Raw genomic sequence first — 23,201 nt, forward strand, 5'->3', positions numbered from 1 at the left:
GTGCATGATGGGAGGAGAGGAGTGGAAGCACTACACTGTATTGCAGTTCAGAGTGCCGGAAGCTCCTGTCTGTCTGTTTTATCATCTTTCTCTGGCTCTCTCAGTGAATGGGTGGTTGGTGTTGGTAAGTTGTAGGACCCGTGAGCTGGGGGCGGAGCTACAGTGCTGACTGGTAAACCAGCTCTATGCATGCAGGGAGTTATAGGTAACAGTCTGTTGTGTTTACTGGGGAAGTAATGCCTGTCAACACAGCGGCAGATCGGCGGCTGCACGGGATGAAAAAGAGGAACCAGAGCGGCAGATAGAAGGTACCGGCGGCCGCTGCTTCGCTATAATTCCTAGAATTCAGCATTTTCAGAATCTTTATTTTGTGCAAAACTTCTTTAAATAAAGTATAGTTTACTGAGTTACCTTGAGAAATAAGACGCTGCACTAGATGTGACTCAAAAAGGCTGCCCAGGATTAGAAAACACAATTTGTTTTAATTTCCCAGGAACAGCTCATCCTCACTGTATCTTGCTAGCCTCCAAGACTGAGTTACCCCACAGAATACCCGCAATTATCACCCAGAAAGCTGTACCATAACCCATTACTTCCTCTTTAAAGGGGATTTTCTACTAAGCACATTTATTATCTATCCACAGGATCTATGATTGCTGGAGGTCGGACTGCTGAGACCTCTAGGGATCATGAGAATGGTAGTCCATGAGTCCCCCTAGTGAATGTAGCAGGAGTACGCATGCATGCAGAGGCGTAACTTGAAGCTCCTGGGCCCCAATGCAAAACCTGGAACGGGGCCCCCAACTATAATGCTTTATTCATACTACTGGGCTCCCTATATGAAGAGGAGAGGCCTTATGGGCCCCCCAAAGCTCCTGGGCCTGGGTGCAACCACATCCCCTGCACCCTCTATACTTACGCACCTGTATGCATGATTACTGCTGCATTCACATCTAAGGGACTGATGGAAATAGCCAAAAACAGTCCTTGGTGATCTTCCTGCATAGTAAATGAAGCGATGGTCAAAAATGTGCATCAAATCGCTATTCACTAAATCTGTCAATTCTTTTTGCAGCTTTTCACCGCTGTAATACATAGAGTGAAACCTGCAGCAAATCCTTGACAAATTCCATGATACAATCAGCACGGAACTGCATGTTAATTCTGCTGTGTATTTTCCATAATTGACTTTTTATGTCCCATGTAGACGTACCCTAAAGATGACCCCCCTTCATTACCGCCCCCAGCCATTACAAAGAAAAGTCGCCCTTTGGCAAGCCCGATATCACACTCGCCCATGTGAAGTTAGCCTACAGTATTACATTTTTATATTGGGATATTGTGTTCAGTCTTTTCTTATTCTCTATTAAAAAGGGTACTTCGATAAGACTAACAATCCCTATCTCTACTTGCTGACTGGAGAGCTATCCAATGAATTATGGGTTTTCATTAAAATTATGGGTGTGGATATTTCCTATAATTAGAGCAAAGGAAAATAAAAGAGGTCTCTGCTATTGCTAAAAGAGGGACACGATCCTATTACAAGCACAGGTCTTCTCGGAATAACTAAGTAAGCGGACATTAAAAGGGCTTACATAAAAAAAACCTCCTTAAAAGTTGAGTCAATAGTCATTATTCCATTCAGAAGGAGAGTGAATGAGAAGATTTTTCCAAGTAGAGAAGACCGTTAATACCATAGTATTGAATAACGATGGTAAGAATTCAGCAGAGAAGGTCACAAAGTAATGAAGTTTTATACTAGACTAAGAAATATGTTCCTAGCTAAAAGAATGTTGTGCTGAAAGCTCAAGAAATATTCATCCCGAACGTCAACCCGTACAATCGAGGGCGTTATACTGAGAAGCAGATGGGCAAAGACATCAGAAATCAGTTCTTCGTGAGTAGCAGAGTAAGCATTGGATAAGAGAAGGGAAGGAAGGAATGCCTAAAAGCAACACATAAACAAGAACTGGGAGGATTGTGAGAGCACAGAACATGCACTGTACAAATCTCTTGGCTCAGCATGTCACCCATATGTGCCGAAACAACTAACCTCCGTCTGAGCTCATCCACAGCTGACCTAGAAAGTCTTATTATTCAGAGAAATGGAAAAACACTTGAACCGCACCTCTCTATTATAGCATTATGGTGTGTGAACACAACACTTTTCTTTATATACTTGGGTCTGGGGGAAAAAAAGTCTCTCCTTGTGGAAAGTGCCAGGTTGGCATAGGAAGTCTTACATAGGACATGAAATGTTCTCAGGGATAAAAGTATATCTAATGGAAAGTGGTTTTCCTGTAAGTCCGACCTTTCACCAAGCCTCACAACATCACTAAGGTCTGGTATGATTTCATGGTACGTCCTCAAATATATAATGACAAAGAGGAGCAGAGAGAATGAGACAATGAGTCAATTCTGATAGCAGCATTTAAAGGGTTAACAGCTCCTATTAACAATGCAGCTTATCAGAGCTGTTGCAGGCGGGTGTCAGCTGTAAGAATCAGCCTGCACCTGACATTGTATGGAGTGGGATCCGCCCACAACTTCCCTCCATACAAGGATTTCTGGAACAGAACCTGTTCGTAAGTAGGGGATTATCTGAATTATTCCCAATTACACTGCACAATTTCCGTGAGCATGGATATATATATATATATATATATATATATATATATATATATATATATATATATATATATATATATATATATATATATAATATATACACATACACACACATTGCAATCTGTTCCACCTTGAATAAAATCTTAGCAACCGACAACCGCTTCTAGGGTTTCAATCCGCATGCACTTTTTATAGAGCTTATACTCCTGTCCACATAAGCCATATACAGACATATGTTGACTTAACCCCTTAGTGGTGAAATTCAATGGGAACTGCACCTGCAATACCAACCTAGGCCGCTGCACTATGGTCAGCGCTATCTGCTTGCTGTCCTGCAATGACCATAGTGCCCCAGGATTCAGCTGATCAGTCATAATTTCAATTGGCAGATCTCTGCCAAGCTGTTGGTCATCAAAAGAAAAATGGCCGAGAATACCCCTTTAATGGTTTAAGGTTGAAATGGTAGCAATGAGTCATGCGGTACCAGTTTGATATTGGACTATACTCTTTTGGGACTCTATCGATGGAGGGATCAAGATCTAAACTAAAGATCGAAACGCGTACTCCAGGGATACCTTAAACCATGATGTTGAGAGTACAATGATTTAATAAAGCTTGTAACTTGCTTTTATGAAAGTCCGAAGTTCCGGTGAATTATTGCATACTTGATACAAGAGTTGGGTGGATCGAACGGCAGTGGACTTAAAAGCAAGTTTCCTCAAGAGGAGCTGATCCCACGGTGGAATAAAGAAAGGGAGACACTGCGTGATGTGGAGGTGAGCGTTTTCATTTTATGCATTGCTATACTCTTTTAGGACTCGGTATCGATGGACGGATTACTTCCAGCACAACAATTAATAGAGCTTTCTTGGGGCCAGTGAGGGGATGAGTACTGATGCGATGAGGAATTGAGCTTTCTGAAGACCAGAATGGCTCTGACCCCATGGATCATGTAGATCCAGTTGACCCATCCTCAGCTTTACAACTGTATATCTTGCACAAAACCATTGGTCACAGGGGTTCTGTGGGATCTACTACTGGTATAGACTACTTCTGACACCACATTGTATTCTGCAAATGAACTTTACTTGAATAACTGTACAGTCTGTTACATGTATCTACACCACAACATGTCTCCCTTCATTGGCTGCAACAATGTACTAGGGTGGGCACTTCCGTTAGGCACTCATACCGAACTCTCTGGGACTTGGTTTTCTTCTCTTCTCTCTCTCATGTCTTGGTCTTCTCCTTTCATTTACAGCTGACTATATACAGACTTTCCACGGAATTGGTATACATGCACTGGTCACCAAGTGATTAGTTGCCTACAAATGATGCACTTCTCTAAACACTCTTCTTCACTCCGCTTTTCTTTGGCCCTTCTCCCTTTTCGATACAGAGCTCTTTCTTCATTCTTTTACAGGCCTCACTTTCTTTTTCTTCGACCTCCTTTTTTTTGCTCTCCATCTCACTTTTTTCTCTCAAAGCTCCACACCATATCTCCACGCCAGCCCCCTCAGAGCAAGGGTTTTCTATATCTGCCCCCCACCCCACTCTCTATATCTTGCTAGGGGCACATTTATTATTTAAAAGTTACTAAACACATCATACACGTGGAAGCTAGTAAGAGATTACAACCCCTTTAAGTAACAGTTAATTCTGTTCGCAATGTCGCATCACGACCTGGTACCCTAGATGTGGTTCCCACCACTTGGCACTCACAATAGCCTCCGATCCCAGATTCTAAATCCGGAGCTGAACTTGCTACATGAAGAGGTCCCACGATCTGCCTCCCTCTTGGGCCATACTTCTGAATCTAAAGGAGTTGAATTTTTGTTATCATCCTTTTGCCATGAGTTGCTCTATGTGCTGGAGACTGTTTTGAGTTTTGTTAAATAAAAAAAAGAGTTAAAAGCCTCAGACAAGTGGGCCCTGATGTTGTATCTACCTCGCCAAATGCCTCTCTCCACCACGTGCCACCCATGCAACCGGGCTCACCCTACTGCACCCCAAACTCAAGAACAGAAAACTAAATGTTGGTGGACAGCAAAAGAGATTTAAAGATGGGCTTAAAGCTAAGCTTAAAAACTGTGGCATAGACATTGAGAACTAGGAAGCCCTGGCTCTTGAGCGCTCAATTGGGGAGTCAGCCGTTGCCAACAGCACTGTGAATTTCGAAGAGGTACAAAAGAAGGGTGAAAAAGAGAAATGTATTAAGAAGAAAGCACATCAAGCCAACCCTTGTCAGGACTGTCTTCCACTTGGAAACTGATGTCCCCACTGCAAAAGAACCTGCAGATCAAGAATAGGTCTCTATAGTCACATACAGACCCACCGCAAAGCCCCTATACTTGGAAGGCAATCAAGCTTGGCCACAAGTGATAGCCTATGAGTGGTATAGTGGCCCCTGCTCCAAACCCATGGCTCTTACATTGGTTTATCACAACCAAACTTTTAGATGACAATCATGTTCATATGTATAACACAAGTCCCGCTAATCCCCTCTTGGTCCTACTAGCAGAATCTCAATCACATCCACAAGGCTGTTTCATATAACTGCATGACAGTATGTTTTCCAATTCAGTACTGAATAAAATGAAAAGTCATACGCCTCCAGTCTCCCTGCTGACTTCAAGCTAGTAAAAAATTTAATATCCAATGAAACCAAAGACATAGCTACATTGACTGCATATGGTGACTGACTTTGCTCTTTGCCTGTTCTGCTCCCTAAGGTACAATACAGCAATATCAGTAGGGAGGGAACGCAGCCTTCTAAAAAAATGTATTAGAATTTGACTGCATCCTTTAGTTGGCAAAAGGGCAATACTCTAGGAATCCTGTCCGCAACACAATACTATGGCAGCCATGGTTAACAATGAAGTATATATCATTCTCTACCTTAAGCCTAGAGTAATATAAAGTAACATGTGTCCATGACCTATAGAAAGGTGTCTAGCACGGAGTTTGGGAAGCATCTCAACGCCGCATGGTTTGATATGCACACCAAAGTCATATAACAACAGAAGCCTTGGAATAGTAAACGAGCAAAAGTAGAACAGCAGAACGTCTTGGAAGAAACATGGGGCTATCCTGAGCATAGGATGCCAAGAGCTAAGAACTGGCAGACATGGATGCCAGGTACTCACTGCTCTATATTAAAGTGTAGTGTTATGAACTGGCAATTTATTAGTATATCCTCCCAAACGTCGCCAATAGATTGCGCAAGATTGTGATGCGGGAACATGAATGAATACGCAGAATGAACCTAGAAACACGCGCAAATCATTTCTCACTCCAAGGATATTACAAAAGTACCGTAGTTTATTTTAGGACGAAATGGAAAAATTATTCCTTAGCTATAAAACGTTTTATGGTCTTTTGCTTATTGACCGTCACAGAATGTTTCTGAACGTGTCTACAGTGCTTGGCAGGCCTCATCGCCATTGAGAGTGAATGTCGTAAAACAGTTTGGAGACAACATAAACTTGGCGTATGCAAGAGTATTTGCAGTTTTCATGCAATAACAATCTGGTCCAACACCGCTGATAGTTACATAGGTTGAGAAAAAAAAAGAAAGGTCCATCAAGCTCAACCTTCATTTTCGATTAAGACATAAGACCATCATGTAGTACGTCCTTGATAAAAAGAGAACTTCTTCCCTGTTCCCACTATACCCAGATGCATATATGCCTATTACTGCTATAAGCCTGTACGTAAATCCTCATAACACAAGTAAGATGGCTAATTTAACTCGAGGCTTGAATGTGAATGATGCATTAAGTTCATATAAAGACAGACAAACCTCATCACAGACAATTAGATGTAATGAGACGCACATGTGCGGTGAAATAAAGAGTGAGGGCACCGAGGAACATGTTCCTTTGCTTTGAAGGATATGTGTAATGCTTTTTGGTGGATAGATTTCTCAGGGAATTTATCCAACATTCGATAAGTGACCGCAGCTGGAGGAATAATTACACATTTAACTCTTTTAAGCTTAGGCATACGCCTTTCTTCCTGTCTCGAAGCCAAAGCTAAGAGTATTAATGCACCTCGCAGCCCGAAACATATTGTAGGAATTATATTCAATACAAAAGCCAGGACCATTTTTTAAGCGGAGTCAGAATCTCGATGCCAACTATGGAAATGCAAACTACTTTCAAGATGTTCTACAAGTCTATCTTGACATTAGTTGCCTACCTGGAAGCTACATGAAAGGTCCTACTGAATGAAACGGAACTTGGTACAACCTTCGAGCTAGGTTTACATAAGGTGAAGATTATGTCATAACCAGGCATCATCAACATTTGGCTGGAGCGCTAGCACATACAACCAAGTGCCAAATTTTAACACTTGACAGCAAATCTGAGTTTTGGCTGGAAGCACCTCGTGTCAGAACCTCTACAGGAAATGAATATTTCAAACATAGAGAAAAACAGGAGCAATTATTAGAGGACCCGTGTAAAAATCTGGACAGGTTATATAAGTGTCACATACGAAATTGGGGACTGTCAAAAAGATAAATACTGTGATGTGTCTCAGGTGAGAAGATTCTTTTTATCGAGAAGGAAACAAGCCCATATGAGCAGATGTCAAAATGATGGATCCCCACTGCTCCTAGGAAATTAACTCAGCAACTTGCTCGTAGGATTTATGATACAAGACCCTTAGCCATGTATTCATCGAATCAATGTATGGACAGAAATGATGAACATTTAGTGGTTATTTTTAAAATATGCTTATTCTGTATGTATGATTGTAGAGAAATATTCGATTTATAAAGAACTCATGATTTGCAGTCGGGATGATGATTTGTTGGTACGTATCATGATAAACCCAATATCCACTACCAAAATGCTCACAAGTCCCCAATAAAACATCAACTTCCCCATACCTATTTTAAATAATACCCTCACTTTAGATGTACCTGGCCTAGCCAATTGAGGTTATTTAGTTTAGAAAAAAGAAAGTTAATGGTGACCTAATAACTATGTATAAATACTCTGAATCATCACTACATTAGGAACACCTACTCAATAATGGGTTGGTCCACCAAAACGGCTTTCAGACATCAGGGAACAGATTCCACAAGGAAGCAAACTTCCTCTATTCTCAACTCGACCCCTACAGCAGCTCCATCAGTTGGCGCACATAAGTGTGAGCAGATTACATAGCCCTTTCCAACATATCCTAAACATGTTCAATGGGGTTACAGTTTGGGGTGAGATTGGGGGTCAAGGCAGGGTGGAGAATGCATTGTCATATTTCTCCAACCACTCTCTAGGGATCTGAACTTGATGACTCAGAGCATTGTCCTACTGAAGAATAGCACTGTGGACAGGAGAGACTGAAGATATGGTCAGCTAACAGGTTTCTGTAGTGTTTAACATTCAAGGATTGGGGTATGATGACCAATGGTCCTAGGCTATGCCAAGAAAATGCGTGCCATAACACCCTGACCAGTGGTGCTGTTGAACCCCATCGGTACACCCATGGGATATAGCTTCATGATCTTTACACCGGATGCAGACCTGGCCATCCATATAATTCAGCAGAAAATTACACTTGTCACTCCAGATGACCTTCTGCCATGTGTCCAAGTTAACAAGGGGTCACCAGGGTCACTCTTATCGGTCTTTGGCTACTGAACCGCAGTCAGTACAAGGCATGTTGCATGATCATTGTGGAAATTTGTCTAACTTCCCTGCTGCTGTACTTCTGGGTCAGTTGGTCCATTGAGGCACATCATTGCTGAGGTACCAGTACCAGATATGCTGCCTCATGCTTATCTCTAGGCTCAACCAAACATGGCCACTGTGTGATTTTCTGGCAGATGTCTATCAATGGTTCAACCAATCCTGTTACACTCTTGTTACCATGGCTCAGGAGCAGCCAACAAATGTGACTGTTTCAGAAATACTGGCACAACACCTTGAGACACCAACAATCCGCCTGTAGTCAAAGTGTCTCAAGTCACCACATTTACCCTTGACTGCCAAATGTTGCTTTGTGCTGCACAGAGGAGAAATCAGCACAGTATCTGAGAGCAGACTGTGACATTGCCATCACATGGTACTGTGTTACTTATCGCAAATATGTCATATGCCAGCTGTTCCTAATGCAGAGATCATTCATTAGATATCAGGGGTCAATACAGAGATCTATCCCATCATCTACAGAGTTTAAATGCAGGACTGTGACTATAACAAGGGGGCATCCTCTATCTCTAGAGGTAAGAAGGTTTTTACACCAACATAGAAGGGGGTTCTTTACTGTAAGAGCAGTGAGACTATGGAACTCTCTGCCTGAGGATGTGGTGATGGCAAACTCACTAAAACAGTACAAGAGGGGCCTGGACACCTTTCTTGAATGTAACAATATTACATGTTAGGCCTTAGTCAGACGGGCGTTTTTAGCCGCGATTTGCGCATGCGCATGCGTCCGGCGATTTTATAAAACCATTGCTTTGCAATGGTATCGGACACATGAGCGCTTTTTATGCGCTCGTCCGATAAATTATAGAACAGAAATCGCAGATCGCACCTATCTGCGATCTGCGATTCCTGTTCTCTTCTCTATATGCGCTCAATGGGGCCGGCGGCAGCAGCGCCGACCCCATTGAGAACATATAGAAGACAAATCATTCTTCTTTGCCACAGCTGTAACAGCTGTGACAGAGAAGAACGATGTTTGCCCATTGAATTCAATGGAGCCGGCAATACAGCAGCTCCATTGAAAGCAATGGGCTGCCGGCGTGCGCGGGGTGAATTGTCGGGAAGGGCTTAAATATATAAGCCCTTCCCTGCAATTCATCCTAAAATGTGTTAAAATAAAAAAAAATTGTATACTTACCTTTCCGCTGCAGCCGGAGTCCAGCCGCGGCCGCTGTCAGTTCTCCTGAACTGCTTCTCGGCACTATTCAGCCGGCGGGGCTTTAAAATCCCCGCCTGCTGAATGATCTCCCTTGATTGGTCACAGCCCTGACCAATCAGAGGCAGGCTTCACTCACACACCCATTCATGAATTCATGAATGGGTGAGTGACTGCTGCCTCTCAGCGCTGAGCCAATCAGGGGCAGGTCTGACTCACATCCATTCATGAATTCATGAATGGGTGTGAGTGAGACATGCCTCTGATTGGCTCAGTGCTGAGCCAATCAGGGGGCAGGTCTGACTCACACCCCCTTCACGAGCTCCGGCTGCCGGGAGAAGGTGAGTATATATATATTTTTTATTTTTACACATTTTAGGATGAATTGCAGGGAAGGGCTTATATATTTAAGCCCTTCCCGACAATTCATCCCGGGCTCGCCCGCAGCGCATTGCTTTAAATGGAGCCAGCTCTATTGCCGTCTCCATTGAATGCAATGCGCTGGACAGCTCCGGCCCGTTTCTAATGAAACGCGGCTAGGAGCAGATTTTCGGGCGATTTGCGGGCGACTTGCGCGCACCGGTCACGCGATTTGCGGATGCGCATCCGTCATGCGATCCGCAAAGCGCGTGAAAAAACGCCCGTGTGACTAAGGCCTTATAGTGACTAATTACTTCAGAAGGGTCGTTAATTCTGACATTTAATCTGATTACCAGATTTAAAGTCGGGAAGGAGTTTTTTTCTTCTAAAATGTAGAAAATTGCCTTCTACCTCATAGGGGTTTTTTTTGCTTTTTTCTGGATCAACATTGCAGGATAATAGGCTGAACTGGATGGGCATATGTCTTTTTTCAGTCTTACATGCTGTGTTACTATATAATAGAATAGAATACATTTCAATTTGGGAAAGATGCTTGCATAATTTCACCAGTTTACAGCAAATGTGGTGGAAGAACAAAGGAAGGCAATTACAGGAAAATCAGATTCTCTTCAGTTTCCTTTAGAATTGATAGACCAAATATAAACTATTTATAACCACAGCAATTATACCCATCAAAGAGGATTTGTGTATTACTAATAATCACAGCTACAACTAAAACAGAGGCAGACATTAGGCTGGGCGAACACTTTGTATTTTGCCATTGTTTAGCATGTGCATTGTGAAAGCCCCTGACATACATGCTAAACATGTCCATTGGGGTCCATTGTCGTCATTGGAGTCCATTATTAGAATGTGTATGGCCTCTGTCTGCCCTCCATCGGTCAGGGACACTATTTTCTTTCTGGATTGTACATTATAGTAGACTACACTATTCCATCCCATGGAGTTCTGTAAAGAAATAGAGCCATAAAAAAGATACTATATCAGCCTATAAGTGACAAATGCAAATGTATGGCATTCAACTGATATGTCATGAGCATTTCTATAGTTTTTTCTATGACAGATCCGTTAAATGCATTATAGCCTATCAATGACGGATATGTTTGAAGGGATTTTTCTGGACAAATACTATTGGGGACCTATCATCAATATTTCATCCCCAGGAACTCACTGCTCTGAAACCCCAGCAATCAGCTGTTGGCCTAGTCTGCTGTTAACGCAGTGGGGTCAGATGTCATTATTGGGATGGGATGCTTCAAATTCACAATGCCACAACAGCACTCGGACAAGTGGCCCACAACCTAAGGTAATCACCAGCCACAATGATGTCTTGCCTCAATGGGAGTGAAGCCCTCTATGATGCTTATGCCTCTGACATAGTGGTTTGTCTGACCCCACTGCACTGACAGAGGGCTGACCTATCAACTGATCGCTGGAGATCCTCCTAAGGGTAGGTCACCAATACAATTTGTCTGGAAAACACCTTTAAATGGATGCCTAACAGTTGCAAACTGCAAAAAAAAACTCGCATTAAATGGATCCCGTGTTAAGCCATGTTAGGAGCCTCCACTGCAGATCCAGCATGAGATCCCAGATGAAATAATGTAGCATGCTGCACTATTTCATCTGAAAACATTTTGTGTGGCACGCTGAAAGCCACACAAGCCTTATTATAGTCAATGGGTTCTCTACGATGCCGATTGGGTCAAGAATGTGCTGACTTGGATGCTCCCACTATTTTCGCTATTTGGTTCCTGTAACAGAGCCAAACGATGAAAAATATACTGAAGGTCCAAATCAGGTGTGAATATGGCTTAGGCTACATGTGTCTAATGCCACTGTTAGGCATTAGAGATGAGCGAGCATGCTCGTCCAAGCTTGATGCTCGGTTGAGCATTAGCATACTCAAAACTAATCGTTAGTCGAGTGAGCACCAGGCGGTGCTCTGAAGAGAGAGAGAGAGAATTGAAAAATGCTCGAGTCTCCCATTGACTTCAATGGGGTTTGTTACTCGAACAGAGCTCTCCAGCATTACAAAAAGCTCGGCTCGAATAACGAGCACCCGAGCATTTTGGTGCTCGCTCATCTCTATTAGGCATCCATCTCAGCCTCCATTTAATGCATAAGTGGGAAGCTTTTCCAGGTGTATACATTAAATGGTGGTCAAACACGAAGTGTGGTCCCAGCCTTATAGAGCTTTTCCACTTTTGACACTTTCTTATTGTTATAAGGGTCCTCCAACAATGATCTGAATATACAGTTTCCCATTTTTATGACTCACAGCAATGAGCTTTAATTTGTGAATTTGTCATTAAGTGTTTAGTTCCCCAGCAGTATCACTACCGAAATCAATGGGCTGTCTATGTAAAGAACAGAAGATCTGAGGTCCTCCAGAATAAGCAATCATATCTTTGCTGTTAATACTTGATATTTCTGGAGAGGGAACTCTTTATCAATCACTCTAACTATTAACCTATAGCTGTGTAATGTTCATCTGCTCGGACCATTTGATACATTCATTCTGAACCTTCATTGCTTTCAAGGTCAAATAAATGCCCATGAGATTTTATCGTAGCTCAAGGTTGGAGATTGTTTTTTCATCATTCGCTTATGTAAGTCAACATAGCAATGTAGATGTCTACTGTGTAGAATAAGATCTGGTTCCTTGGCAGGAGATACTTCTAGATCGGCCCTAGCTGGGTTAACGTCTTCCCAAATCTGCCTATGAGAACAATAGCATCATCATACAGGCAGAATGGCGCGTGTCTCGATAACGCCTCCCACATCATAAACCCCATGGAATTCTAGGTTGGGACCATCGATGCAAAGAGTATAATCTTGATGAATGATAATGCTGCATGTTCTACTTCTAAGCTCATATGTAACATCACTTTAAAAGTCTACAATGAAAGAAGGTGGACAGAATGTGTACATTTTAAAACTACATTTAGTATAGGAAGTAAGTCAGGTGGCAGCCGAGCATTAAATAGCTGAAATATAAAGAATTAATGTTGAAAGCTGGTGAGAACATTTTTTTGATGTGATGAAAAACTTAAAGTGTGACAGAGTACAAACAGTTCTGTTGCATAATGCAAACTAGGCATGAAATAGGCGCACACCCTTGGGGGACATAGCGCGCCTGAAACGCTTCTGTCTGTGTTCATTTGCCATCTACATTCTCTGGATTTTATGCCTTTTTTCCAATGAAAGTCATGTGTTTTACTCCGTGGAGCAGGATCAGTTTTTCGTACAAGTTGTCATATGCTTGGTCCATGCGGGTTCTGTCGACTGAGCTTGATAGGCTCTACTAGCGGTGAGCTGGGTCAACTTTCTTTTTGCTTCTTAAACTAGACATGGATTCTAGGACGTGAAGGGTTAAAGGGGTTGTCCGTAGAAATTAACTTTTAAAATGTAGAGCCAAATCAATAAAATTAATGGAAACCAATAAGATCTGAGGCGCCATGATGCCAGAAGTTCAGAAAGGGGACAGTGTGATCTCTGATCGGCAGGCAACAGTCACTTGACCGGGTGAATCACAGGGCTGGAGGCTGAGGATAAGTACCCGATTCTTTTATTGTTTTAAGTGATTTGGCTCTAAATTGTATAAATTAATATCCGACCGCCAACCCCTTTAATGCTCCCTTGACAATATGTTACATCAGGCTCATATGGAAAGAGAGAGTTTTAAAGTATAATTAGTAAACCTCTGAGTAAATTGGCGCAACTTAACATCTCCCCCAGTTACAAAACAGCTAAATGTCCTACGCCCTAAAAATGAGGTCCCTGGGGAATGCCGTAAAGCTACAGCAATTAATCCAAATATTTCATATGAAGAGAAAAAAAACATAATATGATAAAACACACGATAAGGTGCTTCTGTTTCCTTCTGTGTCATTGCAAGCTAGCGGTATATATGTGCACCTGAATATCTGTCCCATAATGTGTACATGTAACTACTGTAGAATCTCTTGAGTGATTTACTTATGTAGAAATTGGAACTCCAAAAATAAAGTGGTTGGCGAAGTTTTTTAAAACATTTCCAGACAGCAGACAACGGTAGAAAAGAAAGAAAGTTCTGCCAATCCAGGGCCCCCACAAGTCCTGGAAGCTCCTTCAGCAGTTACACGCTATTCATTCTTCACGTAAGTGCCGCAGCCAATAATTTTATTAGGGGGTGGCAGGACTTTGCCATAGTCTTTGGTCACATGACCCACGTTGCGAGACGAAGTCACCATGTAGCCCTGGCCTTCTGTAGGTATCTGTCTAATGTGTGAAATTCATAGTTGCAGCAAAAGTTAACTTGAGTCTTTTAATGAATGGCTTTACTGTATATGTCCGTCTAAGTAAAGATTGCACTGCCGTGAAGTGACAACTCTATTAAGAGTCTCCTAATACACTTGGCGCATCTTCAGGCTGTATTTAAAAGAGCAAAAAGTCACACATATTGGCGTCCAAGATGCCATGCGCCAAAATCTAAGGCTCTTATAAATCAGAAACGTGGTATAAACAGCTTGGTCTGTAAAATATCATGAAACTCAACATATGAAATATTGAATCTCAATCATGATCTGATTTACAGCCTGATCACTTGGCTAGCCTATCAAAATATCTTTGACACAGAGTTTAAGGAGAAAAGACAAAAAACAGGCCCATCCAAGGATGTCTAAATAGCATCAATATTAGATAAACTATACTCACTTCAGAGAAGATCCCAACTAGCATTAACCAGCTAAACCCCTCAAATCTAGATGGACACTCAATGAACCAAATATTGGACCTACTCTTGGAGATCAATAAATCTTCAGGAGAATTTATTGATATAAACCAATAAATGTCTCAAAGCTTTTTGGGGACATTAATAGTTTTATTACAATAAGTCCTTCTGAAAATGTACTGATCTCCAAGATTGGTTGAATGCCCATCTGGATTGGAGGGGTTGACGGGTTGAGCTGGTTTATGCTACTTGGGCTCTCCTCTGAAGTAAATAGAAATCTTGGTTATTTTATCTAATATTGATGCTTTTGATACATTTTTTGAGGCCCCTTTTTTTTGTTTCTTCTATTTGATATTTTTGCCTTGCCCCATTTGGCATGAAGAACCAGTTGGCTGCCCAAATAAGCTGCCTGCAGAAGAGCTGTAGCTGTAGTGCCCACACCTAATATACACCAATTTGGCTTTTTTGTGGATTATTAGTGTGGCATGATTGGATACTACACCCTCGGTGGGTCCTTATGCTATTTCCTAACTTCCCTATGGTTGTGAGACTTACTCCATTGGTAGCTTTGAAATTTGTTTCTAACTACACAACTTGACATAGAACTGGATGTCAAAATTGGTCACCAAAAACCACTTTGGTAAGAGATGTAGCGAAATTTAACCCAATGCTAATAAGTTATCTCACTGTAACATAAAAGTCATTGAAAAGCTATTGAGAGGGCAAGAAAAAGTTCTGTGCCACAGTTTACTATTCAGTTTTGCTACATCGGTACTTAGATACTGGGTTAGGGCACAAACTGAATCTTTACTAAGGCTTTAGATTAGCTACGGCTCTGACTGTAAAGTTCCATCCCGAAGGACATTCTTGGCACAGACATTAATTGGATAGATATACAGCAGGGTGATTTTGAAAAATGGGAAGCAGTCAGCCTTGCTTGCACTTGGAGATTGTCCAAACATGTTGGTAAATACTTTGAGGTTGAGATGTGCTGACATTGTTTGCAGTCAGATTGCCTCTTTGCACATCACCCTGGCACGTAGACCTAACGACATCAAACGCATTTTGGCATGGATGAATGAGGAAAGAAGACGCAGTGTTACATCTCAGTCACCTTTGCTGTCTGTATCACTCTCACTGACGCTGGGCACTGGGCTGATCATAGGTGTGTTTCGGTCTCCATCTTGTCCTCCCTCTTTCTGACGGGTTTTGGCATTCTCAATCCCTTTAACTCTTCGAGCGTGACGATTCCCCTTATAATGTGCCTCAGCTTGGCTCTGCAAGAAAAAGACATAATGACAATTATTGCATTAGGACAATTAGCACAGTCTTAATGATGGCAAGTTGCATCATATTTGCGCAATGCGAATCCCCGTCCAGGGACCGGACCGCGATGGGTCTGCGTGAGCTACAAATGCTTCGCATGTCATGTGCGGTGCTGTGTAACGCTATTGTGCCCAACTGTCACTAGATGTGAGATCATGTCGACTCTGTCTGTGAAAGCAGCATTTGGTGACAGCAGGAGGGTGGATGGAAAGCTGTAGTATTTAAATAAGAAATTTGCTCTATTCCCCTGCACATTCACCTCCAATTAAATCAGTGTTGTTCTCAGAGCAATTCCTGGAGGACCAATAACTGAACATTTAAATGGAATCCCTATGTATTACTAGATTTAACTCCTACTGATTACATTCGTACAAGGCATATGAGACCACATATTTTACCGTTAGCAAACCAATGGACTAGGGGCCACATTATAAGATGGCATGACCCGCTGCGGTCCTGTTAATGCAGGAAGTTTCTGCAGCAGTCAGATACCATTCAATGGCCATTTACTGGCCTTAGCGGTCATGTCTGCATGAACGGCATATGAGCACTGAGGCTAGGTGGTCACATGGAAGATGAATGGCATGTGTGACGGCTGCAGTAGCTTCCAGGATCTAACCAAAACCGTGAGCTTAGGGACAACTTAGAGGTGAGTATAGGTTTTTTATCTGCCCCTCTGCAATTTTTTTTTTATATTCGGAAACCCCTTTTAAAAAAAAGTATTTGAGCCATTTCTTGGGAGTTGGGTGGCAGTCAATATGATCATCTATTTAGTTCACATAAAGGGGTTATCCAGGACTTAAATACTAATGACCTATCCTTAGGACAAGTCATCACTAACAGACTAATGTTAGTCTGGTATGTTTGAGGGGGCCAAGGTGCTCGCCCTCTGCTTCTTCAGCCTTTGATGTTGCGTTCTTCAGTCACATGGCCTTTCTGCAGCTCTGTCCCATTCAAGTAAATGCGGTTGAGTTGCAATACCAGGTACTGCTACTGTGCAATATACAGCACTGTGCCTAGTAGACCATGAAGAAACTGCAGCACTCATCCAAGCACTGGGCCATCTCAAACAGGTGCCAGGAGCCAAGCCAATCTGATATTGACCATCTATAAGGATAGGTCTTCAATATTTCTGTCCCCAATAACTCATTTAACTACTGTAACTTCCTACCATATTGAATAGTAATTCTGCCTTGTAATGCAGTGAATCAGAGATAGAGGTCTATTTATATGGCAAATTCATGAGCTCAGTCAAGTGTTCTTAAATCTGAAAGAAAAAAGTTACTATATTTCAGGTGTTATTGTATTATAATTAGAGATGAGCGAGCACCAAAATGCTCGGGTGCTCGTTACTCGGGACGAAATTTTCGCAATGCTCGAGGGTTCGTTTCGAGTAACGAACCCCATTGAAGTCAATGGGCGACCCGAGCATTTTTGTATTTCGCCGATGCTCGCTAAGGTTTTCGTTTGTGAAAATCTGGGCAATTCAACAAAGTGATGGGAACGACACAGCAACGGATAGTGCAGGCGAGGGGCTACATGGTGGGCTGCATCTCAAGTTCACAGGTCCCACTATTAAGCCACAATAGCGGCAAGAGTGCCCCCCCCCCCCGCACTGTCAGCGTAAAGATCGTTCTCCTCTGCCATAGCTGTAACAGCTGTGGCAGAGAAGAACGATGTTTGCCCATTGAATTCAATGGAGCCAGCAATACAGCAGGTTCCACTGAAAGCAATGGGCCGCCGGCGATCGCAGGATGAATTGTCGGGAAGGGCTTAAATATATAAGCCCTTCCCTGCAATTCATCCAGAAATGTGTTACAATAAAAATATATACCGGCGTATAAGGCGACGGGGCGTATAAGACAACCCCCCAACTGTCACCTTATACGCCGGCAATACAGTGGAGCAAAGAATAAAAATCATTACTCACTTCTTCTGACGTTCTGCGGTGCTCCTGCAGGCTGTCGCTCCCTCCTGGTCCACGGCAGAGCATTGCTTTCTGGACGCAGGGCTTGAAATCCCCGCGCACGCCGGCAGTCCATTGCTTTCAGTGGAACCTGCTGTATTGCTGGCTCCACTGAATTCAATGGGCAAACATCGTTCTTCTCTGCCACAGCTGTTACAGCTGTGGCAGAGAAGAATGATTTGTCTTCTATATGTTCTCAATGGGGTCGGCGCTGCTGCCGCCGGCCCCATTGAGCGCATATAGAGAAGAGAACAGAAATCGCAGATCGCACATAGGTGCGATCTGCGATTTCTATGGCCTTAAGAAGGACCGTTGGGGTTCTTGAAACCTAAAATACTCCTAACACTCTCCCTATAGCAGCTCCACCAAGATACCACTTTCCCTCCTCTATGTCAGAATGCATCTGAGGCGAGCCGCGGGAGGGGCCGATTTTTATACTCGGGTGACACCTGATCTCGCCAGCCACTCACTGCAGGGGGGTGGTATAGGGCTTGAACGTTGCAGGGAAAGTTGTAATGCCTTCCCTGTCTTTCTATTGGCCAGAAAAGCGCGCAAATTTCTCAGGGAAGAAAATGAAAGTAACCCGAACATCGCGTGGTACTCGTTACGAGTAACGAGCATCTTGAACACCCTAATACTCGAACGAGTATCAAGCTCGGACGAGTATGCTCGCTCATCTCTAATTATAATGTAATGTAAATCCAATATAAATGCCAACCCTGCGTGCAATCATTTGTACCCTCTTCCGTCTGTGGAAGTGAAGTAACACAGGTCTACAGGACCAAACTATAGCCTACAAGCATGGTGACTTAAGTCTGCAGAAGAGCTGTATACACAAGCAGTTGACTATTTTTAATCAAGACTAATTTTAAAGTAGCTTCATTTTCTAAATATATTGGATCTATGATACATTTGGTTACAAACAATAGTACATAAACATCCTTCTATTATTATTGACCCCAAAACTACAGGATTTGCAGATTTATAGGAGAGTCCACTGGACTATAATTTTGACCCAAATTATTGCAGAGTTCATTGCGGTTTCAACAGGAAAACTAGGCACTGGCATTGCTCAGCTGTGATTGTAGCTGACTTGAAGTTAGCAACATTTGGAACACCAAGAAAATAGTAACATTTTATGTACTAATCCAGTCATGTGCAGAATGAATCTCACTGGCTACGTGCAGCGTGAAGTATTTGGCAAAAAGTGATCTAAAAGTTACAAAATATCTCACAAATATTTCTAAAATGTTAGAACAGCGAGATCAGCACAATTAGGGCACAGCAAACCCTAAGTCTGTTCTATGTCTTGAATTTGCTGTCAAGTAGGAGTTTCTCCTTGGGAACTAGGAGTAAAATTACTAAAACTTCCAAAGACTAGAACTGCTATAGTTTCTTACAGTTTGACTGTAAGATAGGAGATGTAAATAATCTACCATCATTATCTTAGCTGATTCATTTCATTTAAAGGGCCAGTCTGGCAAAAACACATTTTTCCATCTCTGCACTCCTCACCTGATTGACTATCATGCTCTGGATGTCTCCTATATATTGCAGTCAGGGGCGTAACTTTAGGGGATGCGGTTGTTCCCGGGCCCAGGAGCTTTAAGGGGCTCATAAGGCCTCTCTTCTCCATACAGTAAGCCTATTAGTATGAATAAAGCATTATAATTGGGGTCCTGTTACAGATTTTGCATTGGGGCCCAGGAGCTTCAAGTTACACCTCTGATTGCAGTCACTTCCATACAGTGCAGTCTCCTGTCTGATGCTGATCAGGCACCATCCTAATGTTGGGATTTCTCCCTGCTTTCTCTTTCACTGTTCTGTATTTTCAATCCCATGATGCATCAGCATATCACCATATTACTAGTCAGAGCCTGTACCATATCTGCAGGGAGGACACTGCCATTGTTATCTGTATTCTATCTGTATTCTATATTTATTTAAATCACCCACAGACTATAAGTATACAGTTAGGAGGATGAGCTATTATGTCCTTTATTATAACTGTGTTACAGGAGCCTCTAATCATCAGCAGTAACTGTGATATAAGTTTCTTTGTTCCCCTCTAGGGTCCATCACACAGGAATTATACTGACAGCAAAAAGAGGAATTTGAGAGAAGATAAAGCCAAGTAAATGTCAGGTGGTCAGAATGAGATCACATGACCCACCTGAGGAGAGTGTTAAGGCAGCAGAATTGCAGTCCTAAGCTCTCGCTCATGACCTAAAGGTCAATCCCCGATTGGTTCAGCTAGCCGGTTCAAGGTTGACTCAGCCTTCCATATTTCCGAGGTTGGTAAAATGAGTAAAAGATGACTGGGGAAGGCAATGGCAAACCACCCTGCAAAAAAACAGTCTGCCAGTTTAAGAGCATTTTCAGTTTTTAATGATGCTCCTAACAATTAACTCTTATCATGGGTCACTCATTGTGTAGATCATCAAGGCTCTCTCACTAGCTTCATGCAGCCAAACCATAAGAACTAGATATTTATGTTTCAGTGCCCCTCCTGGTGTACAGATTAATAGAGTCTTGTAGACAATGTAATATCTTCAATTTTCTTGCACAAGAAATTGGGCTGAGACATGACACTAGGAGCACTGAGACTGAAGGACATCCCACTTGATCTATATAATGGGCTATCCTGGTAGATAAGATTTGGAGTTATTTCTTTGAAGTGCTACTGTTCCCTGATATGATTATATCCATGTACTGAATGGTGAATAGTTTGAAGTCTAGGAGTTAGTATGATTATAGTAAAGATTCTTCTTAGTATGCAGAACCAAAATACTTAAATGAGGGCAAAATGTGCTCCGTTCTCATTTTAAAACTTAGCAGGTAAAAGCAATGCGAACAGAGAAAAACATATCTAAAAAAAAAATAAAAAATCAAATCTGAAGTATGTTGGTCCCCACTCCCTGAAGAGTGACCTTTACACATGTCACAGAGCATGCCCACAACCCTTTGGGTCCACAGCTCCAAACAGAGGCAAGAAGGATGCCCCCCTGCAAGGAAAATGAAAATATGACTGCCAGTGGCCATATTTACTGATATTCTAATACAAAGATGCATAAAGAGATACTAAGTATATCAGTAATTATGGCCGCTGGCAGTGAACTTCGGATTTATTTGCCCCTTTGCAGTGCTATGTTTGTAAATGCTATTGCAAGTTAGCAACGACCCTTGATGTGGGGTTTGAACTTGTGTAATTTAGTCAAAATATTAACTAATATCTTGAAATTATCTTTGTTTTGGCAGTAGTTTGACTCAGGATTGGTAGGAGGAGCCTGCTGCTGTGTCCTATAGACTGTACACATAGAAATGCAGAGATTCTGGCCTCTAAATGTCTGTAACCCACACACAGACATAAAATCAGTAGTGTACAGCAAAGCTGAGCAGTGAAGATGTGATTTCTGTAGCTAAAACAATAAAAAGTGACTATTAGCTTGCAAGCAGTGTCTGTGAGTCTCTCCTTCTGTCCTCCCTCCTCCCCTCTGCTCTCTATACATTTAAATGAGCAAATTAACTTGTCTCCCTCTCCCACTCCTGTTCTAACATCTCCACATCTCCTGTCAGTCAACTGAGAGCGGATAGCAAGCTAGGAGAAAGGAAGATAGCGCTTAAAGCCTGTTTCACATGGCCAAGAAACTCACTCAAGGTCTGTGCGTTGCGAGATGCACAAATCTTGAGCGAATATGAATCGCACTCTTTTAAATGCGTGGGAAAGAATATTGCATTCCTTGAAACGCCTCTCATCTGCACATTCACAAGCGTATATAGGTAGCCTAAGATTTTTCAGCACAAAAACATAATTTTAGGTAAATAAATAGCAGTTTTGCTAATTATCACATTGGCGGCTATCATATAAGCCCAAGTTGTTGGAAAACAACTAAAAGTTGTTAGTGACCATTTAAGTGTTTTTCAATTAGCAAAAAAAAAAGCTGATACATTACTTTAATATTCCTTATTAATTGGCCCCTACATGGCTGAGGATGTCAGCTGAGGGGGGAAAAGTCAGGCAGGGAGAAGTTATATATACAACCAGGAAACTTTATATAAACTATTTTTATCGTTCCTGACCCGGGGTCAGCTATCTGAGTTTAAGCTCCCACACTGTGCAGTCAGCAGACGCAGGAGAAGTGTTTATATAATTGCTCCTCGCTCTACGTACATCCGTGTAGACGAAGAACTGAATGCACATAAACACACAGAGTATACACAGGATCATCAGCCCGAGTTATAATACTACATGCCTGATTCCTAAAACAGCTCAAACACTAACAGCCGTTGCTGGCGCTTGGACGGGTGTTGAAAGCTCGAAGGCTTGGCCAAGATTTCGTTGTATGTCACTTTTGGCTTTTCGCTCACACAGACCAATAATGTTCTATAAATTAAATGCATTCCTGCAGCACTCTCTCATTCATTGCCCTGCTGATAACATGCATCCAAGACACCATGAGTATGAAGTATTTCAGGATATGTGTCTATTCTTGGCTATGGGAAATTGTAGGAAAAAAAACATTATATTTTTTTTTCTTTATGTATTATACGGGAATTTAGAGAACTGTATGGGGAGTCTAGGACACAGGGATTGCTCGAAGGTCCTGGAATGGGTGCAAAAGTAATTCTTGGACTTACCACCAACTAATATCTTCGCATGCCGCCGATGTGATAACACTATTGACCTGTGACAGTCATCGTTTATGTCACTGTGCAGTTATTATTTGACATCATAGCAGTATATTGTCTACTTGGAGGGCCACCACTTCCATTCTCTCTTTTGACCTCACGGCATGGTGCCAATGCTCCTCTGTGACCACCACTACTAGGTCATTCATGCACCATATTTACAAGGGGAAGAGGTCAGAAATAAGGGATGTGGCTTTATAGCTGCACACACTGTTTTAACACTTTTTGAGGCTTTTTCAATGGCTGCTGCAGCTACCGTGTTTCCCCGAAAATAAGACAGTGTCTTATATTAATTTTTGTTCAAAATGGTTTAACTTTTTTACATGTATAGCTGCCTGGACACTATTTAAATTGACTTTTTTTAAATTAACTGTTAGCAGGGCTTAAATTTGGAGTAGGGCTTATATTTCAAGCATCCTCAAATAGCCTGAAAAATCATTTTGCATCCTCAAAAATTCAGGAAAATCATGCTATGTCTTATTTTCAGGGAAACAGGGTAGATGTTACTTTACAGTAGTGTTTCCCACACTCCCAGTACTCACGGACCCCTCATGTTTTCAGGATATCCTTTAGTAAGAACACTTGTGGCAATGTCTGCAGTGAAATATACTGAACGATCACTACTTT

At 42.1% G+C, this 23,201-nt stretch overlaps 1 protein-coding gene across 4 annotated transcripts in view; it reads right to left on the reverse strand.

The window, feature by feature from the left end:
* The window catches only part of ZNF385A (zinc finger protein 385A), a 354,552-nt gene that overhangs the window by 16,385 nt on the left and 314,966 nt on the right, over positions 1–23,201 (reverse strand). For all 4 annotated transcript variants that reach the window (XM_066584303.1, XM_066584302.1, XM_066584304.1 and 1 more), the window contains one exon: positions 15,708–15,870. In XM_066584303.1, the coding sequence (XP_066440400.1) occupies positions 15,708–15,870 (163 nt within the window). The remainder of the gene's footprint in view (positions 1–15,707; positions 15,871–23,201) is intronic.

The sequence above is a fragment of the Eleutherodactylus coqui genome, chromosome 1 (genome assembly GCF_035609145.1).
Source record: "Eleutherodactylus coqui strain aEleCoq1 chromosome 1, aEleCoq1.hap1, whole genome shotgun sequence".
NCBI lineage: Eukaryota > Metazoa > Chordata > Amphibia > Anura > Eleutherodactylidae > Eleutherodactylus > Eleutherodactylus coqui.